This window comes from Hyaena hyaena, unplaced genomic scaffold (genome assembly GCF_003009895.1).
Source record: "Hyaena hyaena isolate Hyena2069 unplaced genomic scaffold, ASM300989v1 scaffold_251, whole genome shotgun sequence".
Taxonomy (NCBI): domain Eukaryota; kingdom Metazoa; phylum Chordata; class Mammalia; order Carnivora; family Hyaenidae; genus Hyaena; species Hyaena hyaena.
Window position 1 is genome coordinate 1,672,616 of NW_024080883.1, and position 23,127 is coordinate 1,695,742.

The 23,127-nt window shown below is 37.1% G+C and overlaps 1 protein-coding gene across 8 annotated transcripts in view; it reads right to left on the reverse strand.

The window, feature by feature from the left end:
• BBX (BBX high mobility group box domain containing) overlaps positions 1-23,127 on the reverse strand; it is a 276,768-nt gene that overhangs the window by 66,271 nt on the left and 187,370 nt on the right. For all 8 annotated transcript variants that reach the window (XM_039244981.1, XM_039244980.1, XM_039244974.1 and 5 more), the window contains 2 exons: positions 16,851-17,046; positions 8,994-9,061 (listed from right to left, as the gene is read on the reverse strand). In XM_039244981.1, the coding sequence (XP_039100912.1) occupies positions 8,994-9,061; positions 16,851-17,046 (264 nt within the window). The remainder of the gene's footprint in view (positions 1-8,993; positions 9,062-16,850; positions 17,047-23,127) is intronic.

Below are 23,127 nucleotides of genomic sequence, written 5' to 3' on the forward strand. Positions count from 1 at the left end.
ATTTTGTTAACTTCTCTTAAATCCAATCTTCTCTTTGATTTAGCTATAATTCTCAATAACCAAGAAAGGGGAATTATTAGCACAATGAAGAATTACAACAAAGTAGTATCTTCTTCCATAAGCATACTTCGTATCATGAAACCAGTAGATATAGAAATGCGACCCAGCCTCCTGATATAAAAAAAAATCACACCAGTTAGATGCACTGTAAGTGCTTTGGAAAGGTAGGTATTAGCAAGAGCCTGTTCCCACTTCACAAGGCACAAGACTATAGCCATACACAGCAGGATTCTGATGCACACACATGGTCAACAAAAGGGGTAAGTGCACTGGTTCTATTTGAACCATACATTTCTGCCCTTGCTAATCCAAACATTTGTTGATAGTTACCCCTTCAACAAATACACAATAAAAACCTATGATGTGCCAGCCACAAAGACTGCTCACTGCTTTTAAGAAACTTACATTCCACTCATACACATTATACGCTAGGGGATAAAATGGTAACTAAGGGAATGTAGTTTGTGATCCAAGTCCAGGGGACAGCTACAAAGTTAAGGGGTATGTGCACAATGGTGAACTGCCACAGAGAAGCAGCCTTCACTCCTGGGACAGAAAGAAGCTAAGGTAGTAACATCTGAGATATCCCAAGGAGAAGCACCAGGATTGCCGAAATGATGTGACAACAACAGAAGGAGAAGTGTGGAGGTAGATGCCCTGTGTGTTTGAGAAACAACGACTTTCTCAGTGCGGATGAAGAGTACAAGCCTGGGAGTGTAGTGGGAGATGAATCAAACTGAGAAATTTGAATTCCATGTTACAAAGTTTGAAAATTAGGCTGAAGGCAATGGGGAGCCAGCCAAGGTTTTCACTCAGAGGAGCAGCATGATGAGAGATATGCAGTTAGGTAATTCTGTCACTGGAGTGCAGGATGACCTTGGCTGGGAAGTGACTGGAGGCAGGAGACCAATTAGAAGGTTAAAAAAATAAACCAGCTGAGATGTGGGGCCCCAATTAAATCAGAGATGGTATTTGCCAGGCCCCAGTAATTGCCTGGAAGGATGTCAGGGCTGAGGGAAAGGGGTCAGACAAAACCTTTCACTGAAAGAGAGAATCTGAAGAAAAGTTTGGGGGTGGGGGGTTGTCTTCTATGGGAGGAGAGGGTTTAGGAGTAGAGGATTCCATTTCAGACTTCAAGTATAAAGATCCCTGTGATGCCAAGGGCCAGTGATCTGATTCTCGCCCTCATTCAGCCTGACCTAGTCTTTCCTACAATTGGAGGCTTTGGCCAAGTATTCTATAACAGAGTACCTGAGTGATCATTTAATTTGCTTTTAATAGGAGATGTTAAATGAAGCTCTGAAATGGACTTGAGCTTAAACACAGGTGAATTAAATGTAAGCATATTACATCCAAGTTAGTCCCTTCAAAATGTTTTTGAGGATTAAAATAAAGCCACTCTTAATTAAACCTAAATTAGGTTAAAGAGAACCTGAGTAGTGAAGCACTGTACTTGGCGAGCTGACCCCAGGAATGAGCCACAGCTGAGAAGAGCACCGGGTTGCCCTGGGGAGCAGAACAAGATAACACTGCACAGACCTGCGCGCTCCCAAAAATGAGAGTACGTGTCCTGTGGCTAAAAGGAAGATTAAGTCTGTGGTTTTACCCAGGGCACCAGGGCTACCAGAGTATTCATCCTGCGCCGTGAGTGAAGTTCTCCTATCATTATAAGCCATGTGGCAGAGCACACGTGAGTCCAGAACAGACTCTGGGCTACTTCTACAAATAACTGCTATATCAACTGAGACAGCAGCATCCTTCCTGCCTCAGTTTCTTCACGTGATAAAGCAGTTAACAATGCTACTCTGCCTTCTTCCCTGGACACTGTGAAACTAGAATGCAGCAGTGCATAAAAACATGCTCTCAACAGAAGCACAGCGCCCACAACCGCCCTTCCCTTTTATCGTCTTGTTCTGCAGCCTCCTCTTTCTATCTCAGCTCATTTGTGGCCCACCTTCCCCGCCACCCCATCCTACCACTTCTGGAAGACTGAAGAACCCATGCCGCTTCATCACTGTCTTGAGCAGTGAGGCCTGGGAACTCAGCAAGAGTGGATGCTTCTCTGGGCCTCGAGCCCACATCGCTGAAATATGAAAGTGGCCGGGCTGGGCAACAGTTCCAGCAAAAATGGGCAGTGAACAGTGACCTAACCCAGAAAGAAAGAAAGCTCAAAAAGCCCATTTCCTATTTAATGTAAAATTTAAAATGCTATGAAACTGTGAGAACAGAATAAAAGCTTTGATGGGAAGGGGGTAAAAGTGGGGGGGAGGGGTGTGGAATTCGATGCATTTAAGTATACTGGAATAATCTAATTAGTAACCTAAGAAAGGCACATATCAAACTAGGTCAAATGTACCAACAGGTACAAAAATAATTTCCCCTACTCCACTGATGTCAGAAATTATACAGGTCAGAACTTTCAATGTTATTGAAATCTATATGTTTTAAACTTAAAACTCACAGTGTTTAAAACATAGACATAATCTTTCATTCATTAAACAAATACACTTGATCCTTGAACAACACAAGGGTTAGGGGGGCCAACAGTAGTCAAAAATCCATATGTAATTTCTGACTTCACAAAACCTTAACTACTAACAGCCTATTGTTGACCAGAAACCTTACAGATAATGTACATTCTAGTGCTATGACTTTCTTGCTCTGTGATCCTGGAGAGGCTATTTAACCTCTCTACCCTAGTTTCCTCATTTATGAAATGGGGATAAGAATAATAAACCAACCTCAAAGGGCTTGTTGGAAGATGAAATAAGATAATCAGTATAAGTGCTTAGCACAGTGCCTGGCCCCAGAGAGCATTCCTGAAATGCCCCTGTAAAGGTTCAGCACAGGACACCAAAGCAGAAGGGAGAGGTGGCCTGAGCTAAGGTCAGGTGGGTGGGGGCTGAAGCATGAAGGCCCCTGTATCCTGCATGAAGACTGAAGCCAGTCCTCCTGGGTTCTGATCTCTGTTGTTTTTGTTTTTTTTTTTAATATTTTTATTTATTTCTAGGAGAGAGAGAGAGAGACAGCGTGAGCACGGGAGGGTCAGAGAGAGAGGGAGACACAGACTCCGAAATAGCCTCCAGGATCTGAGCTGGCAGTCAGCACAGAGCTGGACGCGGGGCTCGAACCCATGAACCGCGAGATCATGACCTAAGCGAAAGTCGGACGCCTAACCGACTAAGCCACCCAGGCGCCCTCCAATCTCTGTTCTGTACTTCAAGCTGCACAACTCTGAGCAGGTGATTCAGACCTTCTCTGCTTCCACTTCCTCACTTAATGGTTGAATATTTACTTGTGAAGCAAGGCTTAACTCACAGAATTGTTGTGAAGATCAAGAGTTACTCTTAAGTAATGCATTTACGAACAGTACCGGGGATGAAGGAAGTGCTCAATAAGTGAGTTTTGTAACTACTCTGCAAGCAAGTGAGGAGCCCTACAATTTAAATCCTATCCTTGTTCTTGATCTCAGTTGTATGAAGTCTTCTGGATGGATCATGATTTGAACATAGAGTACAATGAGGAAAAATTTTTTAATTTTATTACAGGTTTATAATAAAGAATATAACTAAATATAATCAAGAGCTATAATGCATAACGTTGACAGGAAGAGCATTCATCAGGAACACGAGGAATCAAATCTGGCTCAACAAATCAGGAAGGGCTCCATGGAGGAGGTGACAGATTGATATTACAAACAGGAAACAAAATATATTTAATATTTTCAAATTTCAATCATATATAAATTTGGATATATAAACTGTTTCACTTTTGAACAGGCAGATGGTGATCAACAAAACCACTGAAATTTTCTTTGAAGCCAGAAATATCATGTGAAGAGTAAAACCCTGTATCTTATTTTATCATTAGCTCTGTGAGGGCAAAGACTTATGTCTGGGTTTATTCTCTGATATGACTAGCACACAATAAGCATAAGCAAATACTTGTCATAGGACTGAATGTGTGCAAAGATGGCAAACAGTTCCTATACTGTTCGATTCTTAGGTATGATCTATACAGTCCCTTCAAGATGGAGGTGTACCATCATTTGCTAGCATCTTCTCCACTAACTTTCATGCTAACTCAGCTACTCTGCTGAAGTCATGTCCTACACAGTGATTTCTCCCAGGTAGTAAATAGTTGTCTCCTTCTTGAGCATCTAGTGATAGAGAGTAAATTACACCTGCAATTTCTGCAAGTTTTCAATGGACAAGGAACTGGGTATGTGCGTACACCTGCACACGTGCATATTCATGTGCTGCTGGTAAAGCACACGATATCCTACATGGGGGAGTGATGCGCCACATCATGCAAACTTTCTAGTTGAGTATGAAATGCCTAGAGTAACATAGGATGATAATACTACATGCCTGCAGTAATGCTTTTCAGGAGAGTTAAAACTGCCTTACAGGTTTTACTTCATTAATCTTCACAGATATCTTGGGAGTTAGAAGTAAGTGGGTATTACTATTAGTTCCATTTTACAGGATGGAAGGCAAAGAAAAAAGTGGCTTGATCAGAACTTTACTCTTCTAACAAAAGAACCAAGCATTCTAAAATCACAGACCTAGGGGGTCCCTGGGTGGCTCAGTCAGTTAAGTGTCCAATACTTGATTTTGGTGGTTCAGGTCATGATCTCATGGTTTGTAGGACTAAGCCGTGCATCTAGCTCTGTGCTGGCAGCCTAGAGCCTGCTTGGGATTCTCTCCCTCTCTTCTCTGCCCCTTCTCCACTCATGCACCCACCCTCTTTCTCTCAAAATAAATAAACATTTTCTAAAAAATAAAATCACAGACCCAAAATCTAATACATTTCTCACACATTTGAAAGTCTGCTTGGGGTGCCTGGGTGGCTCAGTCAGTTAAGTGTCTGACTTCAGCTCAGGTCTTGATCTCACCAATCATGGGTCTGAGCCCCAGTCCGGCTCTGTGCTGACAGCTCAGAGCCTGGAGCCTGTTTCAGATTCTGTGTGTCCTTTTCTCTCTGGCCCTAGCCTACTCACGCTTTGTCTCTTGAAAAAGAATAAATGTTAAAAAAAAAATTATATATAAAAAAAAGAAAGTCTGCCTTCAGTTACAACTAAAAAGATAATGATGCCTTCAAACCTTTTCATCAGCTATAATTACTCTGCCTCACTTTTAAAATTTTCCATTAGCCCCCAAACTATCCCTTATGTTCTAGTCAAGATGACTTTCTGGCGCTGACTTAGGTCCAATACTGAGAGTTGCCTCTCCAATACTAATCCAAGCTGTTCTATATGTAATGTGTTGACTAACAGTCCCTTTTACACTCTCTGACATACAGCACTCTCTGCCTTTATTTTTTAAATTTAATTTAGCTTTGCATTTTTGTTAGTGACAAATATAAAAGTATAGAAGATTTTTAGTCCTGGAGATCACTTCTACAAACTCTAGATCAAATAATCATTATAAACTTTATTTATTGCATTTTCATGTTTAGATAGTAACTCCCTGATATAAAACGTAAGAGTTTAACTCTCTTTATGTAACTGCCTTCTCTTTAGCTCTTCCCAGGGTCTGACTTCATTACTTTGATGTAGAACAGACAGGCCTATTTTTAGCTGATCCTTATATTGTGTTTAATTGATAAAACAACTTCCATTTGGCATCTGGTTTAAATATGTTTGCTAAAATCTCATTTTCATAGGTAACATTCCTTTCCATTTCCTTCACTCTTACAGGATTATTTCCTAATGAGACTTGTATGCTTACATTTTACTGGATCTCAACAGAGACAAACTTAATCTGGCTTTCTGAGCCAGGGGTCACTCCTTTGTGTCTTTCTTGATAATGCATCTATTTTTCTTCCTTATCCATAAATTAATGACAAACACTTTAAAAAATACTTCATGCATTTCAATGTATAAAGGAAAGTAGAGAGCTAATCATTTACATGAAAAATAACTGTAAATACAAATTTCATCCCTTTTATTCATCAGAGAAAGAGTTACCACAATGGAAAATTTGCCTGCCTCAACACAGGAGCATGTAAAAATGTACACCTCAGAATGCCACAAACTTATGGTAAATTCAGAGTTAATCAGACGATTCAGGAAAAAGAGAAAATTCAAATGTTTTCTTTGTCTTTATTTTCCCACTGATATCTCAAGAACCTATAACTCCTCTCTAAAAATTCTAAGACTACCTCAGGTAGAGCTAGGAAATATAAGCAAATAAAGCTTTTAATACAAAATTTTATTACTTGAGACACTAGAAGATATTCGTATATATCATTCATATCTGAAAAGTTATTATTTACAAGCCTCTATGCCTTCTAGAATTATGTTTTAAAAATGACTATTAATATATTAAAATTTCCACATTTAAAAGTACAGACTTTTGAGAATTTTTTTTCTATATAGTTGGATTTCAGGATAATGAACAAAGGAAACTCTCCTTGCTCTCGGAATAATATTCCAGAATAAGAATTCTGTCATGGCATTTTAAAAAGCTGTTATGATTAGACTTTTCCTGTGGCAGAATTTTTGTAAAATGTCACTTTATTTGACTGGTCCTACCTCATAGTATAAACATACATCACAGTAATTGTTCCAAATGTCAGCCGTATGAAATTTCTGGAAATTTCTCTTTATCTCATTACCCTGATAATTTTCTTAGGAAAATGTAAGTATATACTTACTATATTTATCTTACGATCATCATCTGCTTATGTATATAGGCCCCTAAAGTTGGACAACCATGTTTGCATATTTGGAATGAAACTAGTCTTTGCACAGAAAATAGCTGCTAAATAGAGTACACGGATATGTGGGATAGGAACTCTCAGAATGAATCGTATTTAGACACAGGTTAATTTTGTACAACACTCACTGCTTTATTGTTTCAGTATCTCAAGACTAGTTTCAATAATGACCTAAATATATTTCTGAGATGTGAAGTAGGAAATACAAAGAAAAAGTTGTATTCTTAGAAGTGGTTCTCTTTTTTCTTCTAATTAAAAACAATTTTTTTTAACATTTATTTATTTTTGAGAGACAGTACATGAGCAGGAGAGGGGCAGAGAGAGAGGGAGACACAGAATCTGAAGTAGGCTCCAAGCTCTGAGCTGTCAGCGCAGAGTCCAATACGGGGCTCAAACTCACAGACCATGAGATCATGACCTGAGCTAAAGTCGGAGGTTCAAACGACTGAGCCACTCAATCGACTGAGCCACCCACGTGCCCCAGAAATGGTTCTTAAAGACCTAATTGCTGGTGACTTCTTCTCAAGCACAGATTCCCTTCTCCTACATGGTCCACTTCTTTAAGTAATTTACCTTTTTAAAAAAATTTCTTTAGCTTGAGAATTCTCAAAATAGTTCCCATTTCTCAGAAATAAAATGTAGTGTTTAAATTGTGCCAAAAACCTGCTCTTTTTAAAAGGGAGAACTTCTCACTGAGAAGAGCCCAAGAGGGAAACTTTAAGCAAAATGCTGAGGGGGGGAAGAGTCTTTACTCCAATATTTTAATCTATCTGTAAGTTCTATGGGTGAATATTTATTTATTTAAATGTGTTCCTGAGAATTAGAAAGAATGGTAACAGAATTTGGGAAGAAAACATCATTATAATATATAGTCTGCTAGAAAAGATGCCGACTTTCACAATACAGTACATTCTTGGGAATTATGAGTCATACTGCGTTGAAAGGTCAGGTGTGGATTATTATTCCAACATTCACCTTTTGGATCATGCTTGGGATACTCTATACCTAAGTGAGAGTCAGTCTGGTTGCTATCAGGTAGCAGCTATGTGTCAGAAAGTGAAATGACTTCCTGAGAATTCTGTTGTGTCAGAAAGTAAAAACATGCTGAATAACAAGTATGTAAAGGCACAAAGTGACGTGTTTATTTTTTCCAGCTAAAGAGTAGTACAATGTAAATAACTACCAGTATACCAGTTTACACATTCTGTTGCTACAATGAACTGAATGGAATCAAAGTAATTTTGTTAAACTGACTATCCAGCCAGTAACGATGGTTCACAAATGTAAACTATACATAATAATGGCCTTTGTGATATAAGTTATCTTACATGGTATCTTCTAAAACCACTATTTGAATGAGCCCATTGTATGGCCTACTCATAACTTTAAAAAAAAGTAAAAATCATATGTATCTGCAGTAGAATTTAGATGACTGCTATGTTGTATAAATAGCAACTCTGGTTGGGCTTGAAAAATCTCTATCTCAAGTACCTGACTGTGGTAAAATAACATGACCTGCAGGTTAATTTGTCTGGCCTCTGTTAAATGGGCCTGGAAAAAGCGAGAAATTTCACAAATGCAAACTATGCATGGTTAACTGCTACTAGCTGCCCATCAAAACCATACCTAAAAATGTTTTGTAAAAGCATTCCAGTAACTATAAGGAAATAAGAGATCATAAAACCAAGGTCATGAAGGCCTAGGTCCTTTTTGTTTTCCATTTTAAAGAATAAAACAATCTTGGAGTGCCATGTTTCATAAATAGGAGCGTGGATTCATCCAGGTACCAGAGAGATTGACAGTTAAACTCTCATCTTTTCACTAGCAAGTCTACACAATAACGTCACAAAAACAGGGTATGTTATGAATAGAGCGAATGAATCATACGACGCACCCTACTGACCATGACACAATCATGGGAAATGCTAACTATCTGTATATTCCATTTCTTCCTCTCAGGTTCATGGAACCTCAAAAATCTGCACCGGACTTCTTGTTTGTGTCCTCCTGGGCTCATTTATACCACTTCTGTTTTACTCAAGGCACAATACAAAACACAGATCTTGACAAAAAGAAAAGAAAAAGAGAAGTAAAATTTGCTCATGAGCTTAAGAGTGAAACTAGAGAACTAAGAGTGTGAACAGAATACAGATATCTGTGTTTTCAAGCCCCGGTGTGAGCAGAGTGGTCAGGGATGAGGACCGGCTTACCTCTGGTGTTCCAAGAGCATGTTCTCCAGCTAAAAGTAGCATGCTCAAGCCTCCCATTTGAGTAGGATCTGAAAAAGTTGACAACAAACAAATCATCAGTCCACAAGCATGAAGTACATATAATCCACAGAGAGTCGAAATGGAATACTAACAAAGACTCAAAATCCAACAGAACCATATATAACTTTTTATAGAAAACTTTCAAAACTCTTTATATAGCAACAACTATACGCTGTTAGCATATATGTTGGCATATATGTGCTTAAGTATGCACTCATATTTTGTGAGCCTTTTAAATTCCCCTATTGTCTGCCATTTCAATATAACCCATTACTCCAGCAATTCCATAGCTGTTTAAAATATAAATTATCTACTCATGTGATGCTTCTTGTCTTACTGAATGGGGAGTTTAGATGGATTTCTTTTTAAAAAAACAAAAGAGTGCTTTTACTTAATGTCTAAGAAGTTTGAGATTATTATTCTCCAATTGTTATTTCTATCATGTAAAATTAGGACTGATACAAAAACTAGACTATATGAGAAACTAGAGAACAGAGAGAAATTTTATAAATGAGCCTTCCAAAATCTACTAGCGGGCTTTGTTCAAAGAACCTTTCTCTAAAACTTTTAAAAACAAATTTTCACTAGACAATGATGTACTTTTGATATTTTAAATCTTAGGGGTATAGTCAGGCCCTTCTTTGAAATACTTTTAAGATTTAAAACGAATCATTTTTATATTAGTGAAGGTCTTTATTTTCTTCCTTCCATAATCAACAGAAACAAAAGGACAAAATAAAAACAGCAATGTGATAGATCTACAACCCAGAGTTATAACCAAACACATTGTGTGTGTGTGTGTGTGTGTGTGTGTGTTTTAAGTAGACTTCATGACCCAAGTGGAGCTCAACGTGAGCCTTAAACTTATGAGATCAAGACCTGGGCTGCGATCAAGAATCAGATGCCCAACAAACTGAGCCAACCAGGTGCCCTTAAACAAGTAAAGGATTAAAGACAAAAAGAAACCTATATCCTTTAAGGTTATATTAAATAAATTAAGTTTTAGATCTGAGATGAAATAACATATATGACAGTGCCTAATTCAGTGCCTGTCCTAGTGCATATAGGTCCTAAATAAATACATTTTTATTTTTAGGAATCTTTCCTAAATTAAAAATGAATCAGGGGCACCTAGGTGACTCAGTTGGTTAAGCCTCTAAGTCTTGATTTTGGCTCAGGCCGTGACCTCATAGTTGTGAGATCAAGCCCCACACTGGGCTCTGTGCTGAGCATGAAGTCTGTTTGCATTTCTCTCTTTGCCCCTCTTCCCCAAATAAATAAAACTTTTTTTTTATAATGAAAATCAGGCATACTATTGCATGAAGATATTGAGGTGTTTTTCTCTTTTCTGTTTAAAGATATGACCTTAAGTATATCCTTGTACACAATCTGTCTTACTCATGAAGCAACTCTGACCACATCTTATACACAAATTCTTAAAAATTGAAAAAAGAATCTAAGATTATTAAAAAAAAAAAAAAAAAAGGAAAAGGTTATCAGAGGGGGAAAACTGGCCACCAAATGATCAGGTGGTCTAGAAATAGCTCAGTGTTGGAAAGCAGCCACATAGGAAGACACACATACAGAAAACACAGGAGCTCTAGCTTTTGTGATGAAAATAAGGCATTTTGCTGTTGTTTTAAGATTCCACTTTTAATTAAATGTTGAGTTTAAGAACTATTGTGCTTTGTTAAAATAGACACTTAAATCTATTTAAAATTAAAAGAAGGAGAGGGAAATGAATTTAACAGAAAGTAAAATGTTAATTTGGTTCTTTGGGCAGCTAAATACTTTTACATCAAGGATCAGGAGGACTGGATATTGCTTTCTAATAGAAATAAAAATGTTTTAGTTCAAATTATAAAGCAAAATAGGAACATGCTCACATGACGATTTATTTCAGTTATATATCATTGTTAACTTTGCAATAAGTTTGCTGTCTAGATTAATGAAACATAGACCAAAAAATTACTATCATCCTTTACATTAATTTACACTTACATAATGTTACCTAGACACATAAAAAATATACAGATAGCATGCTTTCTCTTTACCATGAAGGCCTGTACTCACTTAAATTCTACAGCACTTTCTCTTCTTGGAAATCATACATTTAGCTGCTTTGGGATTATTTAAAATAGCAAAATGTCATGTGACAAGGACTGATGGAAAAACAGAAGAGATTCCGTATTGAGGAAAAGCTTAAATTGTCCTCTGAAGGCCCTGTAAGGATCCTGTAGATTCAAACAGCTAGGCATCATGTTTTCATTAAAGGTAAATTCATTTGGGGGCGCCCGGGTGGCTTAGTCGGTTAAGCGTCTGACTTTCGCTCAGGTCATGATCTCGTGGGTTCGAGCCCTGCGTCGGGCTCTGTGCTGACTGCCAGCTCAGAGCCTGGAGCCTGTTTCAGAGTCTGTGACTCCCTCTCTCTCTGACCCTCCCCTGCTCACGCGGTCTCTCTCTCTCTCTCCTAGAAATAAATAAAAAACATTAAAAAAAAAAAAAAGGTAAATCCATTTGCTTTCATTGTGTTGCAAGAGACACCACTGGAAATGTCACAACAGTGTTATCCGCTATACAACAGGTTAACAAGGCACTGACCATGGATTGCCAACATCTGTCACAGACCCTCACAGAATGACACAAACTCAAGAAAGTGTTCTCCTTCCTTATTTTACTTTAAAAGAACATTGTTTTTGTAAAGCTGACATGTAAATATCTTGGTTGATGTCTAGGTCTCAGACATTTTGATTTGTAGGCATGAAAGATAGATTAATAAACTGTCAAAAATGGTGCTAGAAACAGACATCATTCATAGCTTTCAAAGATTTCATAGCTTCATCTACAATTATTGGTTTGTGAAGAGCCATTGTATGAAAAGCACCTACTGATGTTGATTTAGAACTAGGAGAAAAAGCTGTGGAAGACTAACGACGAAGGAATTCAGGTGGCAGTCAAGCATCCATATACTCTTTCGTTATCCTGATAAAATGTTTTAATATAAAACGCTGTAACTGATATAATTTGTAAAGTCCCAAGACTGCTGGCAAGCAGGGTGAAACTACAGGTGTACAATGACAGCTAAAACTGTGTCTAGGTAATCTAGGTGATTACCTAGAATCACACCATGGACACCTACATCACAACCACCTGAAGATTTTGTTTCCTCAGGATGCTACGATGTCAGATTGTATTTCTTAGTATATAGATCTGACAATGCCACATATACTTTGTTATACTATGAATCACACCCTGAATTACTAAGTTCTATTTTTAACTTTTTCAAGATCCTCCATACAGTTTTCCCTTAGGGAGTACACCACTTTACAACAGTGCACAAAGGTTCCCTTTTCTCTACCTGTTCACCAGTACTTGTTCTCGCTGGTCTATGGGATGATATTCATTCTAAGAGGCATGAGGTGGTATCTCATTGTGGTTTTAACTTGTATTTTCCTAATGACTAGTGATGTTGAGCATCTTTTCAGGTACCTAGTTGGCCTTTTGTACCTCTTCTTTGGATCAACGTCTTTTCAGGACTTCCGCCACTTTTTACTTGGGTTTTTGGTTTTGGTTTTTACTACTGACTTGTAGGAATTCCTTACAGATATTTGGATATTAGATTTGGATTTTTCATTTTGTTGCTTGTGCTTTAGGTGTCATATCCAAAAGAGATCATTACCAAGATCTATGTCAAGAAGCTCTATTCCTACATTTTCTTCTAGGATTTCCATAGTCTCAAGTTTCACATTTAAGTCTTTAATCCATTTGAAGTTAAGTTGTTATGGTTTATGACATGGGTCTAGTTTCATTTTTTTACATATGAATATCCAACTGTCCCAGCACCATTTATTGAAAAGACAATCTTTTTTTCATTTCGTATTCTTGGTTCCCTTGTCAGATATTAGTTGACTGTACATATTTGGGTTTACTTACGGGCTCTTGATTCTGCTTCATGGGTCTATATGTCTGTTTTTATGCCTTGATGACTATGAGCTTATAGCTTGAAATCAGAAACTATGAGGCCTCTGCTTTCTTCTTCTTTCTCAGGATTTCTTTGGCTATTTAGGACTTTTGTGGCTCCATATAAATTGTGGGGTGTCCTTTCTACTTCTGTAAAAACTGCCATTGGAATCTTGGTAGGGATTTCTCTGAATCTATAGATGGCTTTTGGCTGTACTGCTTTAACAATATTAATTCTTGCAATCCATAAACAGAATACTTTTCCATTTCTTCTTCAATTTCTTTCATCAGTGTTATGTAGTTTTTGAAGATCCTTTACCTCCTTCATTAAATGTTACTATTTTACCATTTTAATGCTACTGTAAATAGGATCAACTTAGTCTTTTTTCAGAAAATATGTAGTGTACAGAAACACTACTTATTTTTATGTTAACCTTGTATCCTGCAACTTTACTGAATTCATTGATTAGATCCAGTAGTTTTTTAGTTAATTCTTTAGGATTTTCCAAATATAAAGTCATGTCATCTGTAAAAATGAATTTTTACTTCTTTTTCGATTCTTCTTTTTCTTTTATTCTTCTTCTTGCCTATTGCTCTAGTTAGGACTTCTAGTATGATGCTGAATAAGAGTGATGAGAGTAGACACTGATGTTTATTCCTGATCTTAAAGGAAAAGCTTCCAGGCTTTCAGTACTGAGTATGAGGTTACCTGTGGGCTTTTTCTATATGGCCTTTATCATGCTGAGGTACATTTCTTCTGTGCCTAATTTGTTAAGAGTGTTTATCATGAATGGATGTTGGATTTCATCAAATGCTTTTTCTCTATCTCTTAAGATGGTCATATGATTACATTGATTTATATATAGGTGTTGAACCATCCCCTGCATCATTGGGATAAATCCCACTTGATCATAGTAAATGATCTTTTTAATGTGCCGCTGAATTCAGTTTGCTAGTATTTGATTGAGAATTTTTGAATCTGTATTTGTCAGGGATATTGGCTTGTACTTTTCTTTTTTAGTGGTGTCCCTTTCTGATTTTGGTATCAGAATAATGCTGCTATCATAAATGAGTTTAGGGGTCATTCTTCCTCTTTGATATTTTTGGAAGAGTTTGAGAAGAACTAGTGTTAATTCTTTAAATGTTTGGTAAAATTTACCACTTAAGCCATCTGGTCCTGGGCTTTTCTTCATGGGGAAATTTTTGATTACTAATTCAATTACCTTACTCATAATTGGTCTATTAAGATTTTCTATTTTTTTCCTAATTCAGTGTTGGTAAACTGTAGATTTCTAAATATTTCTCCATTTCTCCTAGATTTTCCAGTTTGTTGGCATATACTTGTTCATAGTAGCCTCTACTGATCCTTTCAATTTCTGTGGTTCAGTTGCAATGTCTCCTTTTTCATTTATAGTTTTGTTAATTTGGGTCCTTTATCTATATTTTTCTGTGGTTTGGCTAAAGGTTTGTTGATTTTGTTTATTTTTTCAAAGAACCAACTCTTACTTTCGTTTACCCTTTCTCTTGTTTTTCTGTTCTCTAATTCATTTATTTCTAATCAAATTTGTACTATTTTCCTTCTTCTACTACCTTGAGCTCTGTTTTTCTTTCTCTAGTTTCTTAAGACATAGATTTAGGTTGTTTTGGGGATCTTTCTTGACTCTTAATGTAGGTATTTGTTGCTATAAACTTCCCTCTGAGAACTGCTTTTGCTGCATACCACAAATTCTGGTTATGTTAGGTTTCCATTTTTAGTTTGTCTCAAAAAACTCTTTTATTTCCCCTTTAATTTCTTCTTTGATCCATTGGTCGTTCTATAGAATGTTGTTTAATTTTCATGAAGTTTTTTATTTTCCAGCTTTCCTCTTGTTTTTGATTTCTAGTTTCATGCCATTGTGGTCAGAAGATATTTGGTATGATTTTAATCTTCTTGAGTTTGCTAAGACTTGTTTTGTGGCATAAACACACGTTTACATGGAAACAACCTACATGTCCAATGATGGACGAATGAATAAAGAAGATGCAATTTTATATACACATATATACAGAAAGATATATTTTTCAGCCATAAAAAATGAGGGAATCCTACCATTTGTGAAAAAATGGATGCACCCTGAAGGCATTATGCTTAGTGAAGTAAGTCAGTGAAAGACAAATGCTACATGATCCTACTTATATGTGGAATCTTAAAAAAAAGAAAATCAGAAAAAGAAATCAGACTTGTGATTATCAGAAGCAGAGGGTGGAGGGAGGAAGAACTGAGGAAATGTGGTCACAAATTTCCAAATACAAGATAAATAATTCTAGGGATATAATATATAACATTATGCCTATAGCTAACACTGCTGTATGACCTACAGGAAAGTTGTTAAAGAGAGTTAATTCTAAGAGTTCTAATCACAAGGAGAAAATATTTTTCCTTTCTTCCATTTTCTTTTTATTGTATCTACAGGAGGAGACAGATGTTAGCTGAACCTATATGTAAATTAAACCACCAGTCTGTAGGTCTTAAACTTATACACAATGTAGGTGAATTATTTCTCAGTAAAACCAGGTTAAAAACACAAGAAGTGTTATCACAATATTACTCAACCTCTTTTCCCAGGCTCTCTGTACTGTAAGTGGTTCAGTGCTCTCATTTTGAAGAAAATTTATTTATAATGAATAATGAAATAGGAACCATATAGCTCTACACCAACTTCATAGTTTCCACCCTGCTCAATCTCCCAATTTCATCCCGGAAAATTTCTCTCTTGATTACTACACTGCAATAGCCAGGGAAGACGGAGCCATGTGCAGAATGAATGTAAGTACTTTTATTTCATGGTAATAAATGTCCTAGCATTCCCTACCACCCAAAGAGTATTAAAAGTCCCATAACAAATGGGACCATCTGGAAGTTTTCATTTGCCAGGGTCATACGGGAATGGGGGTAGGGGGGAGGTGGGTAGAATGGGAATTCCCTCTAAAAAACAGCTGTCTGATCCATCTCAGACTTGTGAGGGAACTATTCATATTCTTGCCCTTGATGTTTCAGATCCTCAAATGACCAACATTAATTGTGACTTTATATGAACCCGTAACTAAGATACTTACTGGGATAGCCAATACTGTACATGTATTGTAAGGTACTTTGTTACTTTATAAATGCCCTGAGCTCATAATCACTACCTTGCTGTCTGCCTTTCCATAATGTCAATGCCAGAAATTCACATTTATGCAAATGACTCTACTACTTGGTTCATAACTTCCTTTAGTTATCCATACACATTATATGTAGGTCATATTCCAAAGCTTTCGGATATGTTCTATTTGCAATGCTTCATGCTGGTTATAAATTTTTCTTCTCTCTCTCTGTATATAATATATATATATGCATATAAATAATATATATATAAAATATATTTACATTATTTATTAAAAGTACTACCTAAATGTATTGCCTTATCCTTAAAAAGAACAGGTAGAAGGGCATTTGGGTGGTTCAATCAGTTGGGGGTCTGACTCTTGATTTCAGCTCAGGTCATGATCCCACAGTTTGTGGGACTGGGCCCTATGCTGGGCTTCGTGCTGACCACATAGAGACTGCTTGGGATTCTCTCTCTCCTTCTGCCCCTCTCTGTTGCTTGTGCTCTCTCTCTAAAAAAAAAAAAAAAGACAGAAAAGAAAGAAGGAAGGAAAGAAAGAAAGAAGGAAAGAAAGAAAGAAAGAAAAGAGAGGGGAGGGGAGGGGAGGGGAGGGGCGGGGCGGGGAGGGGCGGGGCGGGGCGAGGCGAGGCGAGGCGAGGCGGGGGGAAAAAAAGAACAGGTAGAAGGTAGAAGTAATGTCTAAACTCACCAGCCATTCCAAAGTTTAGCTGAGGCATTTCTTCAGTCTTTGCTTTCTTGGGGCTTGGCAAATCTCTTGAAGACTCAGATGGGAAGGCCCATAGTTTCTTTCGTGGATTAACAGTAGGTGTTGGGGATTTCACAGGCTTGTTTGTGGTAGGACACCATTTGTAGCCAGGATTTGCTTTCATAAATGCATCTTTATACTATAAACGAAGAACAGATAAGATTTTAATTAATGTATAGATTGAAAATTTTAACAGACTTTCTATCTCATCCCCCCTCTTTAAATAATGAAGGAAAAATTACTTTCAATAACTTCTGTGGCTTTACTTATTGAAGAACGGCAATCTCAGCCCAGCACATGCATTTAACTACTAGTTCATCTGTGGAAGAGGGTACAAAAGCAGCAAATGCGTATCTTTTGACCCACATTTTTTTTAAGCATCCAAAAAGCTGTCTTACCATGATTGAGAGGGAGTTATTTGTAAGGTAAAGGGAGAGGGCTTTGAAGATAGAAACATCAGAGTTCAAACCGTAGCACTTCCATTTAGTCTACAGTGACCAAAGAAGGAGAACATAACCTCTCTGGGCCTCACCTAAATTTATTGTTCCATAAATTGAGAACAATATCACCAATATGTAGGGTTATTGTAAGCAACAGTGTACAGTACAGCACCAACTCCAAAGTGGGTATCAGGTACACACTACAAACTGTGAGTCAATACCAGACCCAAACCAGATTCCACTCGGTGTTTAATTTGGTAAGTATGGCAAAAATTAAATCTGTGCTTTGATGTACCGGTAAGGCAAATGCAGGCAAACTTAAAAGAGTGAAGTGATCAGTTTTGGGATAAAAAAGCTCAGATCAAGAGTGGGAGAAGGGGAACAAGGTAGGGAAAACGAATTAACTTTTTAGTTACTCAAAGATGCTGGGCCAGGTAGAGGAAAGAGCACAAGAGCACAAGGTTTGCTTCTAGAGCACCACAATAAAGGGAGTGTCACAATAAAGCCAGTCAAATGGATTGTTTGGGTTCCCAAAGTATATAAAGATTATGTTTACACTATGCTACAGTCTATTAAGTGTACGGTAGCACTATATTTAAAAAATAATGAAACACTTTTTTAAATGTTTATTATTTTTAAGAGAGAGAGCACAGGAGGGGCACAAAGAGAGGGAGACAGAGCATCTGAAGTGGGCTCTGAGCCGACAGGAGAGAGCCTGAGGTGGGCCTGAACTCATGAACTAAGAGATCATGACCTGAGCCCAAGTTGGATGCTTAACCGACTGAGCCACCCAGGTACACCGCCCCCTCCACCTTTTTTGATAGAGAAAGAGCAAGCAAGGGAGAGGGGTGAGAGAGAGTGAGAGGGAGGGAGAGAGAGAGAAAGAATGAGAGGGAGGAAGAGAGAGAGAGAGAGAGAGAGAGAGAGAGAGTCAATCTTAAGGAGGCTCTATGCTCAGCATGGAACCCAATGTGGAACACGATCCCATGACCCTGGGATCATGACCTCAGCCGCAATCAAGAGTCAGACGCTCAACCGACAGAGACATCCAGGAGCTCCAACAATGAAATATCTTAGTTAAAAAATACTTTGTTAATAAAAAATGCTAATCATCATCTGAGCTTTCAGCAAGCTGTGATCATTCACTGATCACAGATCACCACAACAAACATAATAAAAAAAAGTTTGAAATATTGCCAAGAATTACCAAAAGGTGACACAGAGACATGAAGTGAGCAAACGCTGTTGGAAAAAAGGTGCCGATAGTCTTGCTCGAAACAGCACTGTCATAAACCGTCATTTGGTAAAGGACAAAGTATGAGTGAAGCACCAGCATAGTAGGATTTCGACTGCACATGTGAGCAGGCTGATAGCTGCGATGTGCGGTGTTGCAGCTGATCCATCAGACTTTCTGTCTTGGAGGTTTCAACCTTCACTCACAATATCCTCCCTTCTTTACTTTGCTGTGACTTTCTCCTATAACTCTCCCTACTCTGATGCTTCTTTCCCCTTCTGTGACAATACAACCACATGAAATATACCTATTGCTATTCATTATACATTGCTAAAAGTCGTATCAACTAATAAAAATGTATTTTACATGTATTCATTCTTATATGTGGCTAACTGCTGGAAACTTTATTATATCAATACAACTGTTACAATCCCATAGCTTGCCTTTTAAAACAGTCATACCGTGTGTAAAGTAAACTAATTTAGTATGAGCTTCCAACTGGAAAAAGGATTCTTTTATATTTGGTATAAGAGAGTGTATATAATCCAAACAAACTTTTTCTATCTTTTCACTTTAAATCACATGAACGAAAACCACACTGTAGGTAATACAATGTAAGTGTTAATATGTTAATAGTCAATGGTTTAGAATCATCCCCAAATTATCTTAGTTTTCTAAATAAACCGTTTAACTTAAAAGCTGTACATTTGCATACTGATATTGATACACTGAGTACTAGTAGAAGGAAGGTAAGCACAAAATAATGGAAAAATACAGTTCGACATTTACAAAAATAATTAAAATAGGATGCAAGGCGAGAACCAAACTAGAATTTATCATCACGCAGCAGAATAAATTTGGAGGTATCAAATGCGATCTGAGGGACATCCTACCCTACTGCACTCACCTGCTCGGGGGATTTACATATTAAGCTGAGGCAGACAAATAGCCTTGCCTCCTGTCTGAAGGTGGAAAGTAACAAATGGGAGGCTGAGGTGAAAATGGAAGTAGCAGACACATGCATCATTATTGTGTCCCAGTAAAAGGCACATGGGCTGGGTTTGTCAGATGAACAGTCATCTGGACAAAGGTCACCACTCTATAAAATGACAAAAGACTTTCAAACAAATGAACCCATTTGCTGTGAGAAATAAATTTTTTGTAGTTTTTAAAGAAGAAAGTCCCAGTTGTGAAAAATGCTGGACTAGATGACAGGCACTGGTTAAAAGCATGAATTAAAGTCTCTGCCTTCAAACTTTACAGTCCGCAATTAGTCACACAAACAATTTCTTTTTACACGTGGTTTGTAAGCCTTCCCCTGGTTCAGGCATGAAAATGATCCTTCAAAGGATCTGTAAAAGAGGGAACTTCCCTATGGGTTGAAGAACAGAAGGCAAGAGAAAGACATGGAGGATGTAGGTTTTATGGAAAATGATATCTGAGAATTCACTAGGAGTGTCAATACCCCATATCACCATAATAATCTTGCAGATTCTTATACTTGATGTAAATGAGCAATAGCAAGACAACATTCATTACCTCAACCAGAAATATATTGAGCAAAAGCATTAAGAATGTGGCAGATAGAGAAAAGAATAAGACACATTCCCTGTCTTCAGGAATTTAAAGCTTACATGGAGATGCCACAAATTCATGTAAAGACACACTTGAACACCAAGTGAAGGCGGAGGCAGAAAGAGCCTCAGGGTATGAGGATGTCTCTCTGTCTTTGGAACTGGGCACCTCATCAATCACTTGCTCTGATTCAACTATAAGAGACAACAGAAAAGCTTAATCATGTGTTTAAGGTGAGGTTATCAGGAAAGGGATTACAAACAGGGCTGAGTAAGGGAGAAATGAAGGAAAACTGTATATAATATGAAGTAAACAGCTGAGTGAAACTTGGCATTCTGGTCAACTCTGTGGACAAAAATCCATCATTACAGGATTTAAAGGGTCAAAGAGATATGTTCCATCCATCTGGATCTCCGAGACAGGGTTCTTCATGCTGGGCGTGAGAGGGAAACCTGTTTTCATCCAAGAACATCAATCACAGGCTACTGGTCTAATCTCGCAGATAACTAACCTCCTGCTAAAATACTGATTTTCAAAAATTTCCCATTAAAATAAAAATTCACCTCATGGCCTCCAGCTTTTTTCTTCAAATTTCCAATTGATTAGATAACCTAAGTGCATCTCCTTTACAGACACAGTTTGTTACTTATACAAGATGCTCAGCAAATGCGGGCTCCCTTCTCTCTGACCCCAACCACCAAAACACTGTAGTAGCAATAATAACAAATCACTGTTACTCAGTAGTGGTATTAAATACATACCCTTTGTCATGGTATTCTGCCAACTTCTTACATGACAATGACATTACTATATGCCAAAAACCAATACTCTATGTTAATCTTTTAAATACTTTTCTGGATCATTTATAAGAAAGGAAATTTCCTAAAGGAATTTATAGTAAAGTTAATGTTAATGAAAACTATACTAACTCTTCTCCAATTATTTGTTTCTAATGGTTGGAGGAAGTGCCATCTAAAATACAGTAATATTTCTAGCTATTATTACAGCCTCGGTTTTCTTCAGCACAGTAAAAAGAGAATGGCAACCTTGGTGAAGTCTAGGAATAAGGAATCCTGTAAATGTCTATACAAATAAAGACATCAGAGAGGCACCTGGATGGCTCAGTGGTTTGAGGCTCTGACTCTTGATTTCAGCTCTGGTCATGATCTCACAGTTTGTGGGATATAGCCCTCAGTGCAGATAACACAGACCCTGCTTGAGATTTTCTCTCTGCCCGTCCACCCTTCCCTCAAAATAAACAAACAAATAAAAAAGCCAACTGACTTTGGTGCAAAAATGAGAAATACCAATATGATAAAACAAAACAAAACAAAAACCTACCAGCACTGTGGAGATAAACATTATCTGGTGTTTTAAAATAGAGATAGAACATATTTTTAAATTTTATAACACTGCAGGGGTCTAAGTGACCACTAGCATAGTAAATCTTGAGACAGCTGTAACTCTTCACACGGGCGGCAGAAATCACATTACACAGGGTGGAAGAGGAGAGGGAGGTACTTGAGAAGTGGCACTAATCTGTACTGTCTTGGTTCCAGGGGTTTTAACTCTAAAATTGTTCACTTAGATAATAAAACTCAACAGCACTATGTGATCTGAACTATTTTCACTAGATATTTTTAATAGGAAGAAAACTATAGTATGTGACAGAACACTAAATTAAGTTTACGGTTTTGACAGAAAAAAATATTTTAATTTACACATTAACTTGTAAGACTTTCATGATAAAGCTACTCAAATAAAAATTATATACGTTAAAAAATGACTTGAATAAGTGATCAGGGGATTGTTTGGTCCAACTATGATAAAGTTATAAAGGGAAAACTGAGTTGGCTGTGGATATGGTTACCCAAATTGGCTGTAAAGATTATAATGACAACAATAGTTCATTTTCATATATAAATTTTTAATTAGTTAGCACTAATTAAAAGAAATAAAAATTTCAGAGTTCTTTTAAAATGTAATTTCGTTAGGGACAGCTGGGTGGCTCAGTAGGTTAAGTGTCCAACTCTTGACCTCACCTCAGGTTAGGATTTCCTGGTTTGTGGGATCTAGCCCCGTGTAAAGCCTGCTTGGGATTCTCTCCCTCTCTACCCCTCCCTTGCTTGTATTGCTCCCCCACTCTCAAAATAAATAAACTTTTTAAATAAGTGAATTAAATAAATAAAATGTAGTTTTGTTAATTTTTTAAAAGTAGATAGGTTTCTGGGTAATAAAATATTATTTGCATTTCTGAAAATGTATTAATAAACTCATACATTAACTAATTTGAATGGTAACATGCCTAAATTTTCTTCTAAAAAATGTGCTAAGGTATAGTAACATTAATTTTCTCTTTTCAAAATAATTTGCAGCATGAATTTGTAATTTTTCAAATAGTACAAATATTTTTATCTACATCCCTTGAATGATCATCAATTTCAAAGTAATCAACAGTTACTATAGTAACATCTTACAGGATATTGGAGTATTAGGTCCCTCCATCAATCTAAAAATTAATATCTGAAACCAATACCAAAACGAATTTTAAGTGACTCAGTTTAAATTCTCAATATATCACTTGCTGTGGAATCTATTTTTTTTTTTAATCACTAGCCATGGGTTTCTTATAGTCTTTATTATTTAATTTGATTTGAATATTTAAATGTTAGTGTTTACTAACTAAAGGACCGATATTTCTGAAATCAAGTAGTCAGCTCACTTAACTACATAGCCTTGTTAGAGACTATCAATCACACTGAATAGTATCTGCAAGTTGAGCACATGATATAATTTTGTTGGTTTTTGTGTTTCAGCCTCCATTTTAGTAGGCTTTCATTGTGTTAACATGTCCTAATAAAAATAGTAAAGAATTACTTTGTAAAGAAGTATCAAATACAAACAAACTTAGGTTTGCTTATCAGGACTACAAACTACCATTTTAGAGTCATCTGGACGGCTCAGCAGGTTA